At 32.0% G+C, this 20,104-nt stretch overlaps 1 protein-coding gene across 1 annotated transcript; it reads left to right on the top strand.

The window, feature by feature from the left end:
- The first annotated feature begins 9,586 nt into the window (after positions 1–9,586).
- LOC149184578 (protein S40-4-like) lies at positions 9,587–10,725 on the top strand. Its single transcript, XM_089418943.1, has one exon. It carries the CDS (start codon positions 9,742–9,744, stop codon positions 10,342–10,344), a length of 603 nt encoding a protein of 200 aa, XP_089275069.1. The 5' UTR covers positions 9,587–9,741; the 3' UTR covers positions 10,345–10,725.
- Positions 10,726–20,104: the final 9,379 nt, after the last annotated feature.

Here is a 20,104-nt window from a genome sequence, read left to right as displayed (position 1 = left end):
CTATGGAGAGCTCTGTTGTAGCTATGTTGGACATAGGCGAGACTTTCATCCCATGTGTGTGGATGCTTCGAGTTTTACATGCGTAGAATGTGTACAATCATCTTCTTGACAACCTTTGTTTGGCCATCAATTTGGGGATAGAAATTCGTGGACTTAGTGAGTTTTGTATCCAGCATCAACCAGAGACTTGAATAAAATGCACTTAGGAATATGTTGTCGCGATTTGAGATAATGGACTGTGGGATCCCAAAGTGTACCCAAACTCGCTCAAAGAAGAGCTTAGTAGTGTCCTCTGTTGTGATACTCTTCTTGCAGACCGACATGATGGCCATCTTAGAGAATTTGTCGATGAACACAAAAATGCAACCGTTGTCATTCTTAGTAAAAGGAAGGCCTCACATATAATCCATGGAGACAGATTCCCAAGGCTGACTAGGAGTAGGTAGAGAAGTATATAGCCCTTTCTTCTTGATGGTTGGTTTGGAAATGGCGCAGACGGTGCAAGATCTAATATACTTCCCAACATCCTGACGAAGCTTCGACCAATAAAAATACTTCTATAATACCGCCATTGTTTTGTCTACTTTGAAATGTCCAATGACCCGACTATAGTGCACCTCCCATATCATCTTAGCATGCTCACTTGAAGGAACACATATGTTTCCTAAGTGGCATAATCTTGCATCCTGAAGGTGAAAATGTGGAATTTTCTTCCCTTGCAGGAGTCTTTGGTATACATTGCCGAATTTTGGATCACTCTTATAAAGATGCAGTCACCCTAATGTCTCGTGCTCACAAGAGTCGAGCATAGTGATTAGTGCCATGACCGGTGGTCGGCTGAGGTAATCAACGACATTATTAGTGTTTCCCTTCTTATACTTAATGTTCAAATGGAACTGTTGCAGATAGGTGGACCATTTCTGATAGTGATCTTTCTGCAACTTCCCTTGTGTTTGTATGAACTGTAGAGGCTGGTGGTCAGTATGGATGACTGTTTCCTTCCCTAGAATGTAATGCTTCCATTGAAGGCATGCCTACATAATGGAATATATTTCTTTGTCGTAAGTGGGGTACTTTCATACTGTGTCTAAAAGTGTCTCATTGTGGTAAGCCATTGGATGCCCATGTTGAGTAAGAACCGCACCAATAGCATAGTTGGTGACATCTGTATCAACCTCAAATGGTTTTTGTAGGTTTGGTAATGTGAGCATTGGTGTAGAACAGAGGCGATTCTTCAACTCGGAGAATCCTTGTTGTTTGGTTTTCAACCAAAAGAACTTTTCTTTCTCTCCACCCTTGGTGACTTGACTTAAAGGCCAAGTGAAATGAGAGAACCCCAACATGAACCTATGGGTAGAAATTGGCCAATCCTGAATGACTTGGATCTTGGATGAGTCCACATGTACACCCTACTCATCAATGATGTACCCCAGATATTTAACCTGGGTCAGGCCAAAGGTGCATTTCTCCAAGTTAGCACACAACTTATGTTGTCAAAGGGTTTGAAGGACCTATTGAATATGATGGAGGTGCTCTTCCCAACTTTGGCTAAAGATCAAGATGTCATTTAAATACACCACCATGAATGCATTGGTGAAGGGCCACAAGATGTCATCCATCAGTCTCATGAAGGTTGCAGGGGCGTTCGTCAATCCGAACGGCATGACCAACCATTCAAAAAAGCCCTCCTCGAATTTGAAGGAAATCTTCCACACATCAGAGGGTTTGATAGGCACCTATTGAAAACTTGACTTCAATTCAATATTGCTAAAATATTTTCCCCCCTTGAGTTGGTCCAGAAGGTCATCAATCCGTGGGATTGGGTACCTATTCTAGACAATGATCTTTTTTAGCGTTCGATAGTCAATACAAAGCCTCCAGGTCCCATCCTTCTTCTATACCAATACAATCTGGCTCCCACAAGATGATGAGCTTGGCCTGATGTGCCCTTTATTCAATAGTTCTTGAATCTGCCTCTTGATCTCATCGTTCTCCATAACAGAGAGTCGATAGATCAATCCATTGGGTAGTGGCGCGCCCAGGGTTAGATCGATGGAGTGCATGACTTGACAGTGTAGAGATACCCCTTGTTGGTGAGGTGAAAATTTCCCTGTACTCCTCCATGAGCTTGTCCATCTGCTACTGCTGTGCATAGGAGCCTTGCCTGGAAACCGTGGCCACAAAATTCTTCTTTCCTTGGGAGCGAATCATAAGGAAAATGAATTTCCTGGTTTGGGAAATGATCTTACTGCATTTCTTTACAGTGATCAGAGAGATGGTGGTAGGCAGGGCTACCTCCAGTATCCTGTACAACTTATTAGCCAAAGTAATAATCACAGAGTGAGGTCTAGACTCATATAAAGCATGTCGCTTCCACAAGTATGGTTGTCCTACCAATATATCAAAAACTTCAAGAGGAGCAACGTCACACAGTACCTCATCCGTGAAGGGCTTGATACTGTAGGGATGATAGCACTGCTAACTAACACGAAGATCTCGTCCTTAGTGAAGCCACCCAATGGTGTACGGTTGTGGATGTGTTGTAGTCTTTAGGCCCAGCCGCTTCACGACTTCTGCTGAAATGAGGTTCTTTTGTCTCCCATTGTCGACAATGAATTGCAATGGAGAACCCTTCACCCACATCTGTGAGTGGAAGAGGTGTTCCCCCTCTAGATCTTTAGGCTCAATTTTCTAGATCTTTGTGGTGGCCATGATGGCACTAGGCTCTGCATCAATGATTTTCTTCCCTTTGTTAGTCCCCTTATCAGGTTCTGATTCAGAGTCAGAACCTGCGTCTGATTCAGAAGCCTTTAGCTCGGCCACCAGTGACTACTTGGCTCGACACTCACTTGTATTGTGAGTGGAGCTCTTATGGAACTCACACCATTTTCTCATGTTCTTCTTCATCTTCGTGGTGTTTTTCTTTTCTTGCGGCTTCGGCGAGTTGTCCTGGGTAGCCCCGCCTTGGCTTGGTCCCTTGTTCTATGGTTTGGGGGCACCTTTTCATTGCTTTGGATTCACAGATCCAAAGTCCCGCTGCTTCTATTTAAACTTTTGCTCAATCTTTACAGTGTATCGATACGTCGTGCCGAGCAAGGAAATATCTAGGAAATCCATCATCCTGGATGTACTTGTGTAGACAGTTGTGGTACTTGAGCACCAAATTCCACTCAGTATCCTTGATACCTAGCTTTGAGCAAAGGGTATGGAAAGTATTAGTGAACTCCGACACATCTTGGTCCCTTCCCTGTCATAGTGTCATCACGGGCCATTCACTCAATGAACCTCTGACATATCACGTGTGTTCATGGCATATTAAACAATACCCTTAATATGACTACATATTGGAAAATGCCTCTAAAAATCACATTATTTAACCCCCCACCAATATAAACGCAATACACCTTCCCAATTTTAAAAACCCCTATTTTCACTAGATATTGTAGGTATCCTTTTTTCATTAACATTTTTTGTACCCCTTTATATTTTTTTCATTAACTTTGAGCTCCATTTCTTATACCTATCAATATAAAAACCCTTTACCCCGTATATATCCCTCACTATATTATGTCATTTTCCCCTCAATATATATCCCCCAATATAAACCCACGTGGTATGATATTGCTCCACCAATGAAGCCCCTGTGAGTGTGGTCCATTTTATGTATTTATCTTCATAGCTCCCGACACGGTAATATTGTTCCTTGATGGCGTCTTGGAAAGAATTCCAAGTGGGTGCAGTTGAGAACAACGAGGGTTCACACTCGTCCTTTTGTTCACAGTAGGTTTCCCACCAGTCCTTGACGTGTGGGGCAACTTTCAAAAGTGTAAACGTAATCTTTTCCCAATTCGAAAAGTCATGAACTGAAAAATATCCTTCCAATAGATTTAACCATTTATCTGTGGCATCTACATCTATTAGACCTTCGAATATGGGAATATAGAAGTTAACATGTACCTTAAAAGGATTGGCGCCTCCAGAGTGGCTACTGGATGAAGATGCATCGCTTGTGGGTAGTCGTCGAAGGATCTGATAAAATTTATCCATCATCACGTCTCTTTGTCGCTCGAGGGCTTCCTCGAGCAACATTTTGAAAGGATCTCCTACCCCCTCCTCTTTCTTTTATTCCACCATGGGAGATCATCAGGTTTTGTGAGGCTGATCGTGCAATTGTTCAACCAGATCGAGCCCTGACTCCTTATACCTTGACCCCGTTGGGGACATGCAAAGAAAAACAAAGAAAGAGCAGACCGCTCTAATACCACTAATCCGAACTTAAACAGGAACGCAACAACTTATAGATATAATCATAAACACAGAGATGCAGCAGGAAAAACATGTCATTTCACTAATAGAAAAATATTGAACTATGCTTACAAACAGAATGGAAATAAGATAACTTGGGCAATGGTAGCTTATCTTTGAGAAGAGATGCGGTGGCTACATGCCTCTGAATTGAGTTACAATGAGGCTCAAGGGCCCTTTTATTATTGAACAATAAGGGAAAACTCTAAACAACCAAAACCCTAAGCCAAGGAGATGTAACACCAAGAGTTTATAGGCCCCATTGGGGTTAGTTGGGCAACCAACTTCCCGGGGTCGTAACTTGGTCATATTATCTCCATTTGATGCATATGATACGTCGTTGGAAATATCTCTTCGAGGACTACAACTACCGATGCGATTGCTTTAGTAATCGCTAGAGGAATTTTTCCAAAAAATAACATCGTTTAGGGCCTCAAAATGGCTCCGAAAGTTCAGGACACGAAAAACTACCAAAAATAGTATATTGTGCTACAATTAAGGAAATAGATGAAACTGACTGGGGGTATAAGTGGAATAGGCAGGTGGCCACAAATATCCACTTGGATCAGTTTGTGGCACTAAAGGTGGTCTAAGGCACGAAATATAGAGTTAGCTAAAAAACATGGAAAAACCTAAAAATTTTTATAATGTGAAAGTCTCACCCTTTTAATTCTTTTTGAGCTATTCCATCAGTTAATGATATAGAACATTTTCTAGAAATTGATGGTTTTCATACTAAACCCTCGTCGTATCATACTTTTTACATAAGGTTTCATTCATTGAAGTTTTTCCATCAAGACAAAACCATATTGAGACTTTTGTTATGCAAGAGGAGTTCCTAATATTCTATTGCTCTAAGCCTATAAACTAATAGGAAAGTCATATATAATTGACAAAAATAATTGTCTTCATCTAGGACCAACAAGTCTTGGTTTTGTGGAGATTTTTAGTGTTAAACTATTCAAGTTATTTTCATATTCAAGTGTGAAAGGGAAATTTCGTGTTTAAGACAACTATCACCCCCAATCATGATATTTAACAAAGAAATTGCCAACAAGTGTAAGTTCGTCACTCAAGGCAGTTCCATGTCGGGAGATTAAGAAGTGTAGTGCTCATCCAACCCTCTAGTATATCGATATCTCGGTGGACCTAGCTATCAATTAATGGAGGAATTATAGAAAGGTGACAAAGAGATTTCTCATCTAGAGGACGAAAATAATGGTGTTTTGTGGGAATTTCTATGTTAACGCTTTTGGACATTTCTCCCAACATTTGAGTATTATGGTAAGCACAAGGACATAACACAACTCGTTACATGTGGTTTATCTATTCAACAATGGGGTTGTAATGTTTTAGTTGATTGTACATTGTTGATAATAATAAGCGCTTAATGTTATTAGCATCTATCATTGAAAGTGAATTGAAGGAAGTGCCTATTTTGAAAGTCTGGGTTTAAGGAAGGGTCACTGATAATGGTGTTACACTATTAAAGTCTAATTCTGAATGTTTAGGTTGAAGGAAGCACACGGTTTAATGTAACAGGTGAATGCACAAAGATAAAGAACATAGAAAAATTCAAGGAAGTATACTGGACCATTGCATAATAGATCATAGAGTAGCTAATAGAAGGGATTGGTGTCTCCAATAGGTTGGTGCCTACAAATTTGTGAAAATGAGGGGATCAATGTCTCATATGGTTTGGTGCCTACAACTATTATATAAATAAGTTTTGTGATTTTTCTCTCAAAAAGATTTCCATATATATATATATATATATATATATATATTGTGTTCCTTGAATTCCTTATATGAAATTATTTTCTTATGATCCATGAATATTAAATAAATAAAAAATGTCTTATGTCGATTCACCACTTCTAAATATAAGTGTGAATTCAACCATATAAAAGTTAAAGGTTTTAAATAAATTAGTAATTTTTTAATCTATATATATAATCAAAATCAAATAATAAAATGTTTGAAAATTAAAAAAAAATAAGAAAAAATTGTGAAATATCTGAATTACAAAGTTAAAATAAAATAAAATAAAAAAGATCACTCATCTCCAAATTCCATCACTTCAATCTAAAAATAAAATAAAAAGGAGATCACTGATCTCCAAGTTCTATCACTTCCATCATAAGCATGATTGGAATACAAATTTATTGAAGAAGGATAAGCATGATTTAAATTACAAAATTATTGAAAAAGAATAAGCATGATTTAAATGAAAAACTAGGAATATAATCAAATTTTTAAAGATATTTAAGAATGGAATTTAATGAAAGATCATAAATTTTAAAATGGTCAAAAAAACCTAAATCCAAAATGTATAAGAATGTTGAATAAATTTTAAATATAGATGAAATAAGTTACTAAAAAGTTATTTGAAAAAAAATATTATGGTTTTATTTAGTTTTAGTATAAAATTTAAATGATACAAACACATATAGAATTATCATTTAATTTTATTATATAATTATTAATAAAATTATTATTTTTCATATTTTAAATTATATTTTTAAATATTTAAATAAATTTTATTATTTTCAAAATTTTATTTATATTGGTTTATTTTAATTTATATTGGTTTATTTTATTTTTATAATTAGTTTTAATATTTAATATTTTTAATTAAATTTAAATCAAATTAATTAAAACTAAATAAAACCATAAAAGCTATTTGAAAAAAATAGTTTAAATATTTAAGAAAAAATAAAAAAATCACTAAAAGTTAGGGGAGGAAATTGTACTCTAACTTGAGGTTGTAAAGTTAACTTTGATACCTTTCTTTCACAAACAAATTTAATAAAAGACAAAGTACAAAAGGTCAAAATTGTTATTATACTAAATGAGATATTAAGGGTAAGTTCATGGAATATGAAAGGAACTTATAAAAGTGTAGTTATATTATTATTTTTATTGTAAATAAATTTGATAAGAAAAGTAAAAGTAATTTAATGAAATATTACGTTGATAGAATATGAAGTAGAATGATTAAAAGTGTAATTATATTATTATATTTATTATAAATAAATTTAGGAAAAAAATGCAAAATCACATTTTTCCTTTTAGAAAAGTAGATAGTGAAAATATGTTATATTTTTAATAATGTTATTTTAAAAATAAAATTAGAAATATGTTTGTAACATAGTGCTTTTTAAGACTACTAATAAGTAGAGAAAATTATACACATCTAACATTTAAGATTTAAGAATAGACACAATTAAAAATTAAGACTAATAATTAGAAAAACTTTAGAAAAAATTATACACATCTAACATTTAAGATTTAGAAATAGACACAATTAAGAGTTAAAGAGAAAACTTTTAAGAAAATCCCAATACTTCATTTCATGTAATTCCACCAACTACAAAAATTTGAAAAAAAAATTTATCAAGTGAGGATGCTATAACACCCCATTTAATATTAAGCATCATATAGATGACTAGTAAATCTTGTATTGGTATTATATGAAAACTAGGTAAGAAATAGTATACATCAAAAGTGATTATAATTATTATTATACCTATAGACATGTGAGCTCCATTATTACATAATATACAATTATATCATAATATGATATACTACAAAGAATCAATTATAACATATTTCCAAAAACTTCCAAATCACTCAGGTTAAAAGAATTTTGACAAATTATCATAATTATATTAGTTATAAATTATATTTTATATTTACATTCTATATATTTATTATATATAATTAAATATAAGTTTATATTTTATTTATTTTAAATATTAATTATAAAATAAAATTTCCAACCATTTTTAAAATAATATATAATATATAATTAAAATTTTATATATATAGTTCAATAATTTAGGGAATAATAGAAAAAAAGATCTTTTGTACGAACCAGATTGAATAAGCTTGCACTTGACCCTTAGTATAAGGATTGTAAAATCAGAATATTGATATAAAATAAATGAAAGGTCATCCTTCTTATATGAGTCCCATGGGTTTTGGAGGATATCTAGTTTTATTTAATGAAAAGTTCCTACCTTCCTCAATTAAAGAATATAGACCAAATTGTTTATATATTTCCTCACCAACTTGAAGATTCTCCCCACCTTGAATAATTCATCTGAGTATTTTATTATAATGAACTTTACTCCCATCATGAAAATAACGTTTGAATAATTTAATAGGTATGGTTTTAATAGTTATGGTTTTATTTAATTATGGTATAGGATTTAAATGATGCATATATATATATATATATATATATATATATATATATATATATAACCATCATTTAAATTTATTAGGGTAAATTTTTATATTTTAAATTGTATTTTTAAATATTTAAATAAATTTAATATTTTGAAAAACTCATTTATATTTATTTATTTATTTTTATAATTAATAATATTTTGTATATTTTAATTAAATTTAAAGTAAATTAATTAAAATAATATTTAAATCACATTAATAAAAACATGAAAGCATTTATTAATAATATGATCTTAGATTTAATTTTTTTGTGATTTATAATGTAGATATAAGTTTTTCGGATTAATCATATTGATAGGATTAGATCGAATTTTTGAACCAACTAATGTGGTCCATCCTCAAGACAAAGATTTTAAAACCTTATCTTGAAGATGGGCCACATTAGTTGGTTAGAAATGTCCACCGTATCTTATCAATATGATTAATCCAAAAAACTTATATCTAAAATAATATAATTCTTTACTAAAAATAAGAGATGAGATAATTTCTTAATCAGAGAGAAGATCCTTAACCAAATCCTAAGGTTTAAACCTTGAAGATTCCTTAATCAAAGTGAAGAATCATTAACCATAACCTAAAGATAAGGTTTCACCAAGTAACAAATCTCTAATAATTGAAATCAGTGAGTGAAATGAACAAACAAATTTTTTAATGAGTAAATGAAATATGAACCACTCAGGTTGTATTTAAAAAATGATGATAACGTCATGGCCCACCTTGACAACAACGTGTTGAGAATCTCCTTCCGCTCCTTTCAATTTCACAAATATTATTTTGTGGACCAATGTCCAGACACTTTAAAGCTGCAGCCCAACATAAGGGGGCCAGCCGGGCCCATCCTCTGCTGTACGTGGCTTGTCAAGAAGGAAGCATTCCGTCCACATCGTCAGCGTACATACGAATTATAATGTGCCACGTGTGAACCGCACAAAGTAGTGCGCCATGACGTGTCAGCGAAGCGAAATTCGAGCGAAATGAAATGAAATGCGGGAGGGAGTGAGCAGAATAAATAGCATGTAGGTAAGCTGGCTTCGAGTCGGGGTTCAAGGCCGAAGAGATGGGCGCGGGCGGTAGCCGGGAGGGGATTCGAACCAGGCCCAAGGCGCTTATTGCTTGGCTCTGGAAACGATCTGCTGAAGAATCCTGCCTGAAATATTAAGGAAAAAGAATACCAGATTTGGAATGAGAATACGTTGGATTTGGTTAGCGTTGGCGTGTATCGAACTGCTGACCGCCAACACGATCAAGAACCGTCTGGTCACTGGTTCGAATCACATGGAGAGATTCTTTGGTTCGTCATCTCCCCCGTCGTCAGGTAATATGAACGAACTCTGGGAAGAAGACCTGTGGCCTGTCGACACGAAGGAAGACGATCTTGAATCTGTCCAAGATCGCAAAGACGATAATTGCAAGCACGGAAAATTCGTCATACACAGCACTGGAATCCGCGGGAGCCCGCGGATGATTCCGAGGATTGGAGGCCCCTCGTCAGACGCGGGACTTAGACATCATCATCAATCGGCGCCCGTTAACGTGCCGGACTGGAGCAAAATACTTGGAGTCGACCACCTGAAAGAGCAGAACCCCTATGCCGTCAATTTCGACATGGCCGGCGACGAGGAGGAGGAAGAGGAGAGGCTGCCGCCGCACGAATACCTGGCGAGGGAGCACGCTCGCTGCCGGATCTTTACCACATCCTCCGTCATGGAAGGTGTAGGTCTCAAGGGCCGAGATATGAGCCGGGTTCGAAACGCGGTGTGGAGGCAGACCGGATTTCTTGGCTGAAAATTAACCCTAGACCCTCAAATAGAGTGAAAAGAAAGATCTTTCGTTGTGAAATCTCGATCTTTGAAAGGAAAGATCTTTCGTCGTGAAATGGTCAAAGTTAGTTTTCCTTTAAATTGTGTGAATGGTGAATTTTGTATCGTTCCAGGCTTCCAGGTTAAGGACATCCTGACTGGTTTTTCTTCTCACATAAATTGTCCGAGATAAGAAACTAAGGATATCCTGAGTAACTGTCACTGCACACTCGAAATTCTAAGCCTTTAATCTTGGATTGTTGTTTTGTTGAGAGTGGAACCAGTGACGTATTGTGTGTTTGGCCAATCGAGGCTTTGAAAATATATATTAAATTGAAATAAATAGTATGATAAATGATTCACTCAATAGTTTCAGAGCAATATCCTTCTAACTTCTCTGTTAGTATTTCTTTGTCGGACTCGGATTCATATCAGTTGAAGGAATATATTTATTTTAATTGTTTTTCAAAGTTCAGAATGTTGATGAAAGAAAAAATGATTTCAATTTTTATACACTGTTCATGCAGTGAGTGTCAGTCCGGATCCATATAATTGGAGGATTTTTAATTGAAGTCGGTGCAGCGCGTGTCTTTTTTTCTTCTTTTTCAATTCCTGTTTCTCAAAGTTCAACGGCTGATAACCTTGATACTGTATCAAATGCTATGGTTTCAGTAAAATAAATTGCATATGTTATAGTGGCCTTTCATTTAAATTAAAAAAAATGGGTTAACTGTATCAGCCATATTCAGGAGTATGAAGAAGGAATTCAGTTTATGCCGAGAATACTTCATAATTCTTAGCAACTTTAATGTTATTTAATATATTTTTATCTGTTTTATTAAAGTATATTGGTTTTTCTTGGTTGTAGTTGGGCTATAAAAATAAATTTTCAAGGAATTCAAGGTCTTGAGTTCAAATCTCTCACCTGATTTGATTTGAAGTTTTGGGTTCACATTTTGTGTTATGTCAGATCAAAATGGGGTGAGAAATTGAACATAAAAAAATTATAGTCCTATCAAACTTAGAAATGTAAATTAGACATGATAAAAATATAATCTTACCAAACTTACAGATATATCTAAAAAAAATATTACATAAAAAAACTCTATATAATCTATATCTAATATCGAGAGTTATGAATTGATATCTTATCCATAACTATGTATTGATATGAAATCTTTATGCATATCCTGAAATATTTATTATGTTATATTTATGTTCCTATTGTGTATGTAGAATCATAAATGATATTTTGGTTTTTTTAAATAATATTGATATTGATTTTTTTAATTTTTTAAATAATACTACAATATATATTTTTGTAATATTAATTTATTATGTCAAATAGATATAATATAATTTTAGTAATATAGAAAAATTACTATTTTCTTTCCTTCTCAGGTTCCAGTTTTATTAATATTAATATGTTCACTCCCCTCCCAGGTTTCAGCTTTATTAATATTAATATGTTTACTTTTTATGAATGATTTCATAACATATTCACTTTTTAGAAGTGATTTTTATATGAAAAATAAATAAATATATATATAAAAGTTCAAACCAGATTTTTGTTTCCCATTTTCACTCTTGACTTTGCAAATTCTTATTAACACTACAAAGTTTCAACATTATAGATACCATATAAATATTCAAATATTCTTTGCTAGTTTATCTTAAATTGCAACTCAGAAATGAGAGATCCCACAATCCATGTCTCGAGTCAATACCGCATTGTGCCTAGGCCATATATAAACACTACATTATTTTCTCTTATTTGATTTATTAAGAGTTATGATATTTTTATTTTATTAAATTTTTATATTTTGAAATTTAAATATGTATTTTTTTAATTAAAAAAATAAACTTTAGAAAAATTATTATATATATTCAAAATTATTTATTTATAGTTTGTAGATTAGTTAATTTATGTAAATTTTTTCTTAGCAAATTTTATATTTAAATTTTATAAAAAAAAAAAGTTTAAATGAATTACTTATACTAAAAGTTTAATCATCCCAAGGGTATTTAAGATTTCCACAATTTTAGTAACAACATTTTTTGAATAAAGAATTTTTCCATCTAACATGTGAACTAGTTCTAATTTAAACTCAAATTAATAGGCTTTATTTTCTTATATTCTATATTTGTTTCAATTTTTTTTTAAAAGCTACCATGAGGAAGTTCATTTTGCAAATGATGTACATGACTTGTGTTTCTAGTCTCAAATGATATTTCCTTTGTCAGATCAGGGTTATTGTGAACAAATTCGTTCGCCACAATCAGGTTCTACAACTTTTTTTCTAAACTCCTTCATGGATCCCTTGCAACTTCCCACGAGATTCCCCAAAAAAACTTACTATAATACCAATATCATTCCTAAAATTGCCATGGATTGTTGAAGAATCTAGGGCAAGATAATATTAATGATTCTTCTAACTATGATAATTCCTTATGATTTCTTTTTACTTATTAGGATCAACTTCTTCTTATTATTATTAGTGTGTGCTCTTCAATCATCAAACAACTACCAAAACAAGAAGATCAACAAGATACAAGTACACAGGATGTAGGCTCCAAGCCAGGGCAAAAACTCTCTTCTTGAGAGAAAAACCTTTCAATCTCTTCTTATAGATTCTTTATTGATGAATACCAAGACCCTTGACAAACACTGAAGCCCTTCCAAGACCAAGATCAATTTCTCAATAATGTGCTTGCTTTACTGCTTTCCAAACCCAGCAAAATCTCTTTTGGCCACACTTCTTTGGCCTCTAGCCACATATTTTTGGCCCTAACCACATATCTACAACTTAAGCCGCCCCGAAAGTAGCTGCTACTTCCCACATGTGGACAAGAAATGCTTCTACTTTGCCTCCATCTACCTCACTTGACCTAATTTGACTTCTAGATCTAGAAGGGGACATTGTTGGCCCTTCTTTCAACTCTTTCTCATAAGATCAAATCCTCACAAGGAAACCCCAGCTTGATTGCAGAAACCCTAGCAAAAAATTGTAGAATTTCAGCCTCCTTCACATATGTGGGGAGAAAAAAAGGGAGAGAGACACAAAACACTTCTTCTTCCTCATCTACCTTCTTCCCTATCATTTTCTACTTCTTCCTTCGCTTGAGAGAGAGAGGATTGATTGTGTCCAAATGAGGTCGAACTACCTCCTATATATAGGCTTCCCAGGGTACGAGTTCCAACTTCTAGGCCGACTTGATAGGCTAGTAGACTGACTTGGTCTTGGAGGGCTCAGTAAAAAACAAAAATAATTATTTTTACAATTTACAAGATGCCCGATGGGGTCTTCATATTATGACAATGTCCCTATTTGACTTCTTGACCTAGGACAATCGTAGAAGCACTTTCAACTAGTGCTTGACCTATAAAACAAATTTCTTGGGGAAGAAACCCAAGCTCAATAATAATAATAATAATTTTACTTTCTTTTACAAAATACAAGAACCAAAAGTGCATTTCATATTTATGAAGACCAAATGTAGTTATACTTTCTTCAACATGGATATCAATTGGACAATTTATCACATCAAATTTGATAAAAAAATATATGGAAATCCATATTATGAGGGTTAATTTCCTTATATTCCATATATATTAGCTCGTGTTTCATGCTTATACATGTGATAGATAAAATTGTAGAAAATAGATAAAAATAAAATACAATCATACACCAATCATGATGAACATAAGATATCCTCTCAGAAACCCTTATAGGAGAAAACCTAGCTAGAAGGTGAATCTATTCTGCTCTCTTTTGTATGGAATGGAAATAATGCAAGCATAAATGGGAAGGTATTCTTTATGGAGTCACGTTAGACCTATAGCCTAATAAACTACTACAAAAAAATAACTCCATTTGTTATTTTCTCATATCCCATTCCCAATTGTTATGATCAACTATGGAACAAAATATAATCAAAATGAATGGAAGCCACTTTCTTGCTAGTTCTTGCTAGTGAAATGGTTATAACATAGCTCGATAGCCAAGTAGGCGCCAATTTTGACTTCTTTAACTCTTAACTAGAGTTACAAATTTGACCCTTGTAGAGTCTTCTTCCAAGTCCCCATATGGCTAGACCATCTTGCATGAGTAACATGGGATGACGTGACATCCTCACAAACCATGGTGGTCATAGTCGAGAAATTTCCAAGAGGAATAGTTTTTGTATACAAAATCTGATTGACATGATTCGTGAACCCTTGAAAAGGCCTCTAAGTGAAGAATAACATTACTAGATATGATGTTTAAAATGGAAAGTTTTACCTCCAAAAAAATCATTTAAGGCTTCAAAATAGCCCCAACATTTTTTAGATACTAATTCTTTGGACTAGGTCCCACCAATAAAACTACTCTCCTACATGTTGATTCCTCAAAGTTTTCTACTCTAACAACATCAAGATAATGATAAATAATATATGATTGAACTTCTATCACTAAATATATTTGTGACATCATTATTTGGATTCCTTAGCATCTTACTTCTATACTTGTTGGCATGGAAAATATTAAGGGCTAATAATCGAAAGTGGGTTAATTTTCTATGAATTTTTCAAAAAAAATATTTGCCAATTTCCATTTTTTCTAAAATTGATTCACCCAAATTTTACAGTATAAAATTATTTTACCCTAAAAATTGCCAAAATTATATAGAGACTTCATGTAAAATCATTAGAACCTTTAATATTTTTTCAAAGATATCAAGAAACATTTTGTAGTTTGCATCTTAGACATTAGTGAGATTCGCCAAGATTTTTAAATTTTAAAATAAATTTCCATCCTTAAAATTTTCCCTGCTTGTTGGATCTTATGTATCTTTGCATTTGTGTTACATTTTCAAGTATAGGTTTCATTCTTTATATGCTATAATTTCACTAAATATGCAGGTTATAACTATGGGTTGGCATCATTGCTAATTATGTAAGTTGGATTATTTTATTTAATATTTGTGTTAATATAGTCGAAATTATGAAATTTGTTGATGAATTATCACGAGACAAAACTGTGCCTATGGTATATACTTGAGAATATTTTGGAGCAGTACAAGGAGAATACATTCTAGCATATAACAGATCTTTTTAGTGTTATAAAATTGGTAAAATTGTCAAAAAAAACCTCTGCTACAACATCCATTCACAGTAGCAAATGTTTTAGCAAAGATGATAATGAAACTTCATCACAATTGAAAAAATATGGGCGACCGAAGGATGTTATCGAATGTTTTTTAGTGGTGTGCTTTACGAAAAAATAGCATCGGTACACTAAATAAATAAAAGCACCAGGTTTGTATACATAACCAAAATCCTCGAGGCATTGAATGCAAAGAACAACGGTCCCTGAAATGTATACAACCTCGGTGTCTATACATTAACAAAATTCCCTAGGGTGTTCTTTTCAGGAATGACATCGGGGAAGACAAAAAAATAGTACATACCGAATTCTTTAATTTAAACTTGCATCTGTGATGCATATTATTTGCATGAAAGCACCAAAGCACTATCTTATAAAAGTACCGATGCTGTTAATTTGAATAATGCACTAGGGCTGGAAATTATATTTTGTAGCACCGAATCGTTAGTTCTATGAAAGCATTAGTGCTTTAAGAATTACAGTGCACTACGACGTTAAATGCAAACAACATTGGTGCTTGAAGAATATAACACTCTGGTGCTTTCATTTTCAGAAAAGACACTAGCCATGCAAAAAATATTGAAGTAACAATGATTTTAGATAAAATAATGCATTGTTGTGTGTTTATGTTATAGACGCACCGATATTTTGTATGAGATTTTCTCTTTTTTAGAAACATCGACCTATGACACTGCAACTATTGTGATTTTATAAATCAATTATTCATCAAAAAATTGACATATTTCTTATAACAATATTCATATAAATTAAATTTTGATTAGTTTATTTGTATATGATGTTTGGATTAATTTATTATATCGTCAAATTTCGCATCCCTTCATTATAATATTTTTAATTATTCATATATATTTAATCAGTGGTGTAACATTTCACAGCGACATTGAGTAACACAATAGAATAAATTAAATTGTATTTTATTATATATCAATAAGAGACTCTTTGTCATAGAAAATAGGATATTTATTGGTAACCCCTTGTGTTTCAATTAGGACACTATGTCCATTACATTAAACAAAATCTCTGATTTTCAAAGGAAATTATTTCAAAAAATTATACAGTTTGCATTGATATCTAAATAGATCATGATTCTTCCTTGGAACTACTTTCAATGCTCAAACTACATCCATGAATTGGTTTATTTGGATGAATGTTTTGTTGATTGTATCGATTGTTTTTCTCTTCTTAATCACGTTCCATCTGCAAACATAAAAATAAAGTGTAATGAGTGTATCTACATTGGTGAGAATAATGAAAATTGAAATAAATGGTATACATCAATGTAAATAGAATAAAAATGTACCATAGCAAGAAGTGACTCATGAAATGTACACATGGCTTCAAAACTAAGTCTAATGTCTTGTTGTAACAAGTATTTTGTTGACATAGTTCCATACTTTGTTTCTTGCATGTTTTATACCCCATTATAAATCATAAATTTAATATAAACGATTATTTTTGTCTACTAATTATAAACTCGGAGAAGTAAAAAACATAGATACTTACGAATTCCACAATTAATTTTCTATATGCCAACTTATATACCCACAACCATATTTAACTCAATGCCAATCAATTCTTCCAATGACTCTTCTTTGTTTGTTAGCATCTATTTGAAGACATTCAAGGATGGTTGTTGTAAAACAACTTAAAACATACAAAAATGAAACCTTCAGTTGTTATAAGGAAGTATTAACAATTACTCACAAACTTTGATATCAATCCTTTTCTTCCTTGTCATCCTATTTTATGTGTTGAATGAGTTCCATTTTGTTTTCTTTTCTGCAAGAAAATACTTGAAAATTAATATTTAATGCTATTTTGTTTTTTATATGTACAAAGTCAGTCATAATTAAATACATTTGAAGTAGGTTGTTATTGAGATGACCCTTCATGTGATGCATTTATGTCCATTTATTTGACTATCTCCTTGTACATTTTTTTGGACATTCCTACTTGTTTGTTTCGCATATCAGCTCATTGATCCTTTGGGATTTTCATAATCTTCTTGAAAAAAGTAATAAACTATTTTTATATTGATATATGAAAACTAAATATAAAAAAATTGATATTAATAAATGATTGGTTTGCAGTAATATATACATATAATTCTAGAAAACCATTTTAATTAGGAATATTACCTTTGGAATGATTTTTTTTGTTGTTGTATGTTTTTTTATATTGCAAGTCTGACAAGTCTCATTAACCATTGCTATAGAAACTCTTCTTGTAGTTTATATATAATTTGTTTTTCGGAATCATTGGATTTATTTTTGTATTCTTTTTTGTTTTTTTTCAGTGGAAAAAAAAAAGAACACTCTTATATTAATAGGAATGTTTTACATATTCGATTGGTCTTTAACCAGGGTAACGACACTTCTTACTGATGACCATCGAAGAAAGCAATAAAGATCTTTAGTGCCAACAAAAAATATCCTGCCTCTCAAAGAGGCATACATTGCAAAAAGAATGATTGAATTTTGCATTGCAAGTGGAAAGTATGTCTATACGTTCATTCCACTATATCCCTCATAGATTTGTAAAAAAATCTCTCCCTTTCATTAACTTCCAACACCACTCCAAATGAGCTAAGGACCAATTCATCATCATTTACATGTTCTAAAATATATACATACATACATACATACATACATACATACATACATATATACATATATACATATATATATATATATATATTTTCTTAAAATGACATTGGTCTTTTCCTTCATTGTTTTTCCCTATAGAACGTGAAACACATATGAATTAATAGATTGTTTGAAACATGTTATCTAATATTCTTAAGTGTATTATTAATGAAAAAAAAAACTCATATTGAATAGTATTTTTTCATTCACCTCATTCATCATTTTGTAATTTTTCTATCAGGTTTTTACATTCTTTTGCACTTAGATTAGAAATAATATTATCGACCTTCTTCATTTTGTGGCTCTGCATGGTACACACTAACCAATACATATTAGTTAAACTTACATATAGTTCAAACACATTAATTTTGTCAAGAATTTACAAAGAACTTGCATTTTATGTTTTCTTGGATGTGTTATCATTATGTCAATCAATATTTTTGTTATGTGACAATCTACCAGACATTTTTTAATCACTGTATAATATTTATCATTCAATACAGAAGCCATTAAATATATTTTATATATAAATCAAATACTTTTCAACGAAAACGAGCTCTGGTAATTGTGCAGATATTTGAATAAATGCCTCGATGTGTTTATTTTATTAAACGCACTGGGTATTCAATTATTCAACATCAACAGTGGAAATTAATATTTTAAAATAAATTTAAATTATGACGTTGCTATTTGTAACAATAAAAACACTGCCATCATAGTAAAAAATGAAAACATAAAAATTAAATACAAGTCACTTAACTGTGTTATTTGGTAGAGGTGAGTCGGTGCATTATATTACACTGGGTGCACCGATAAACAAACCCCATTTTGTAAAAATGGACAGGGTCGATAGGATTCAGTGTAATATGTTATTATAGAAGCACTAACAAAAACAATGTGTTATATTACATAGGGCGCACCCAGAAACAAACTTTTTTGTTTTTAAATGGACAGGGCCGACAGGGTTTGGATCTAATTCGATAAGTGATCTTCCTACTTAACATATCGAATGTTTTATATATAGTAAGTACACAAACCCATTAAATCTAAAATGAAAAACCCTAATTGTGAAGTGGTAGAAGGAGTTAAACCCTAAGATGAAATTTTGCAATCACATAAGCAAGAAGAAGCAAGGGTTTAAAGTATTGAATTTTGAAATTTTATTTATTTATTTTTTATTTTTTATTTTTTATTTTTTATTTTTTATTTTTTATTTTTTATTTTTTATTTTATTTTTTTTTTTTTTTTTTATTTTTTATTTATTTTTTATTTATTTTTTATTTTATTTTTATTTATTTATTTATTTATTTATTTTTCTTTTCTGAATTTTAATTAAATCCAAATAGGAACAAAGGTGTAAAAAAATTTACTAGTAAAATCAATAACAAAATTTTTATTATGCAAGGTTTTTTATTTTTTTGTTTTCTGAATTTTGAATAAATCTAACATAAATTGTAAAGAAATTTAACAATAAAATCAACAGTAAAATTTGAAATGTTTTCTATACAGGGTTTTGAGTGAATCACCATATCTTTCAAATTGATCTTTCTGCGGCTCCAAAATATTTTCACTCTACAGTGCTCATAATATGTATCTTTTGTTAATGATCTCTCTTTTAATTAAACCTTAATAGAAATTAAAAATAATAATTCTTAGTAAAATCAACAATAAAATTTAAATTTTTTACTACATAGGGTTTTGAGTGAATCAACATACCTTTCAACTTTTGATCTTCTAAATAGTTCTGTTGCTCCAAAGTATTCTGCTGCTGCACAATACTCCAGGTATGTCTTTCTTGCAAATCTCTCGCTTGAAATTTTGGGAAAAATAATAAAATAGTGAATAACAAACACTTTATGAAATTAGATTTTGAAAAAGTAATTGTCACTCACTTTTCAATTTTAAAAAAAAAATCACTTTTTTTCCACTTAAT

The sequence above is a fragment of the Pinus tabuliformis genome, chromosome 3_2 (genome assembly GCF_031772625.1).
Source record: "Pinus tabuliformis cultivar Carrire ecotype Pingquan chromosome 3_2, CPIR1, whole genome shotgun sequence".
NCBI classification, from domain to species: Eukaryota; Viridiplantae; Streptophyta; class Pinopsida; order Pinales; family Pinaceae; genus Pinus; species Pinus tabuliformis.
This window is presented reverse-complemented; position numbering and strand designations above follow the sequence as displayed.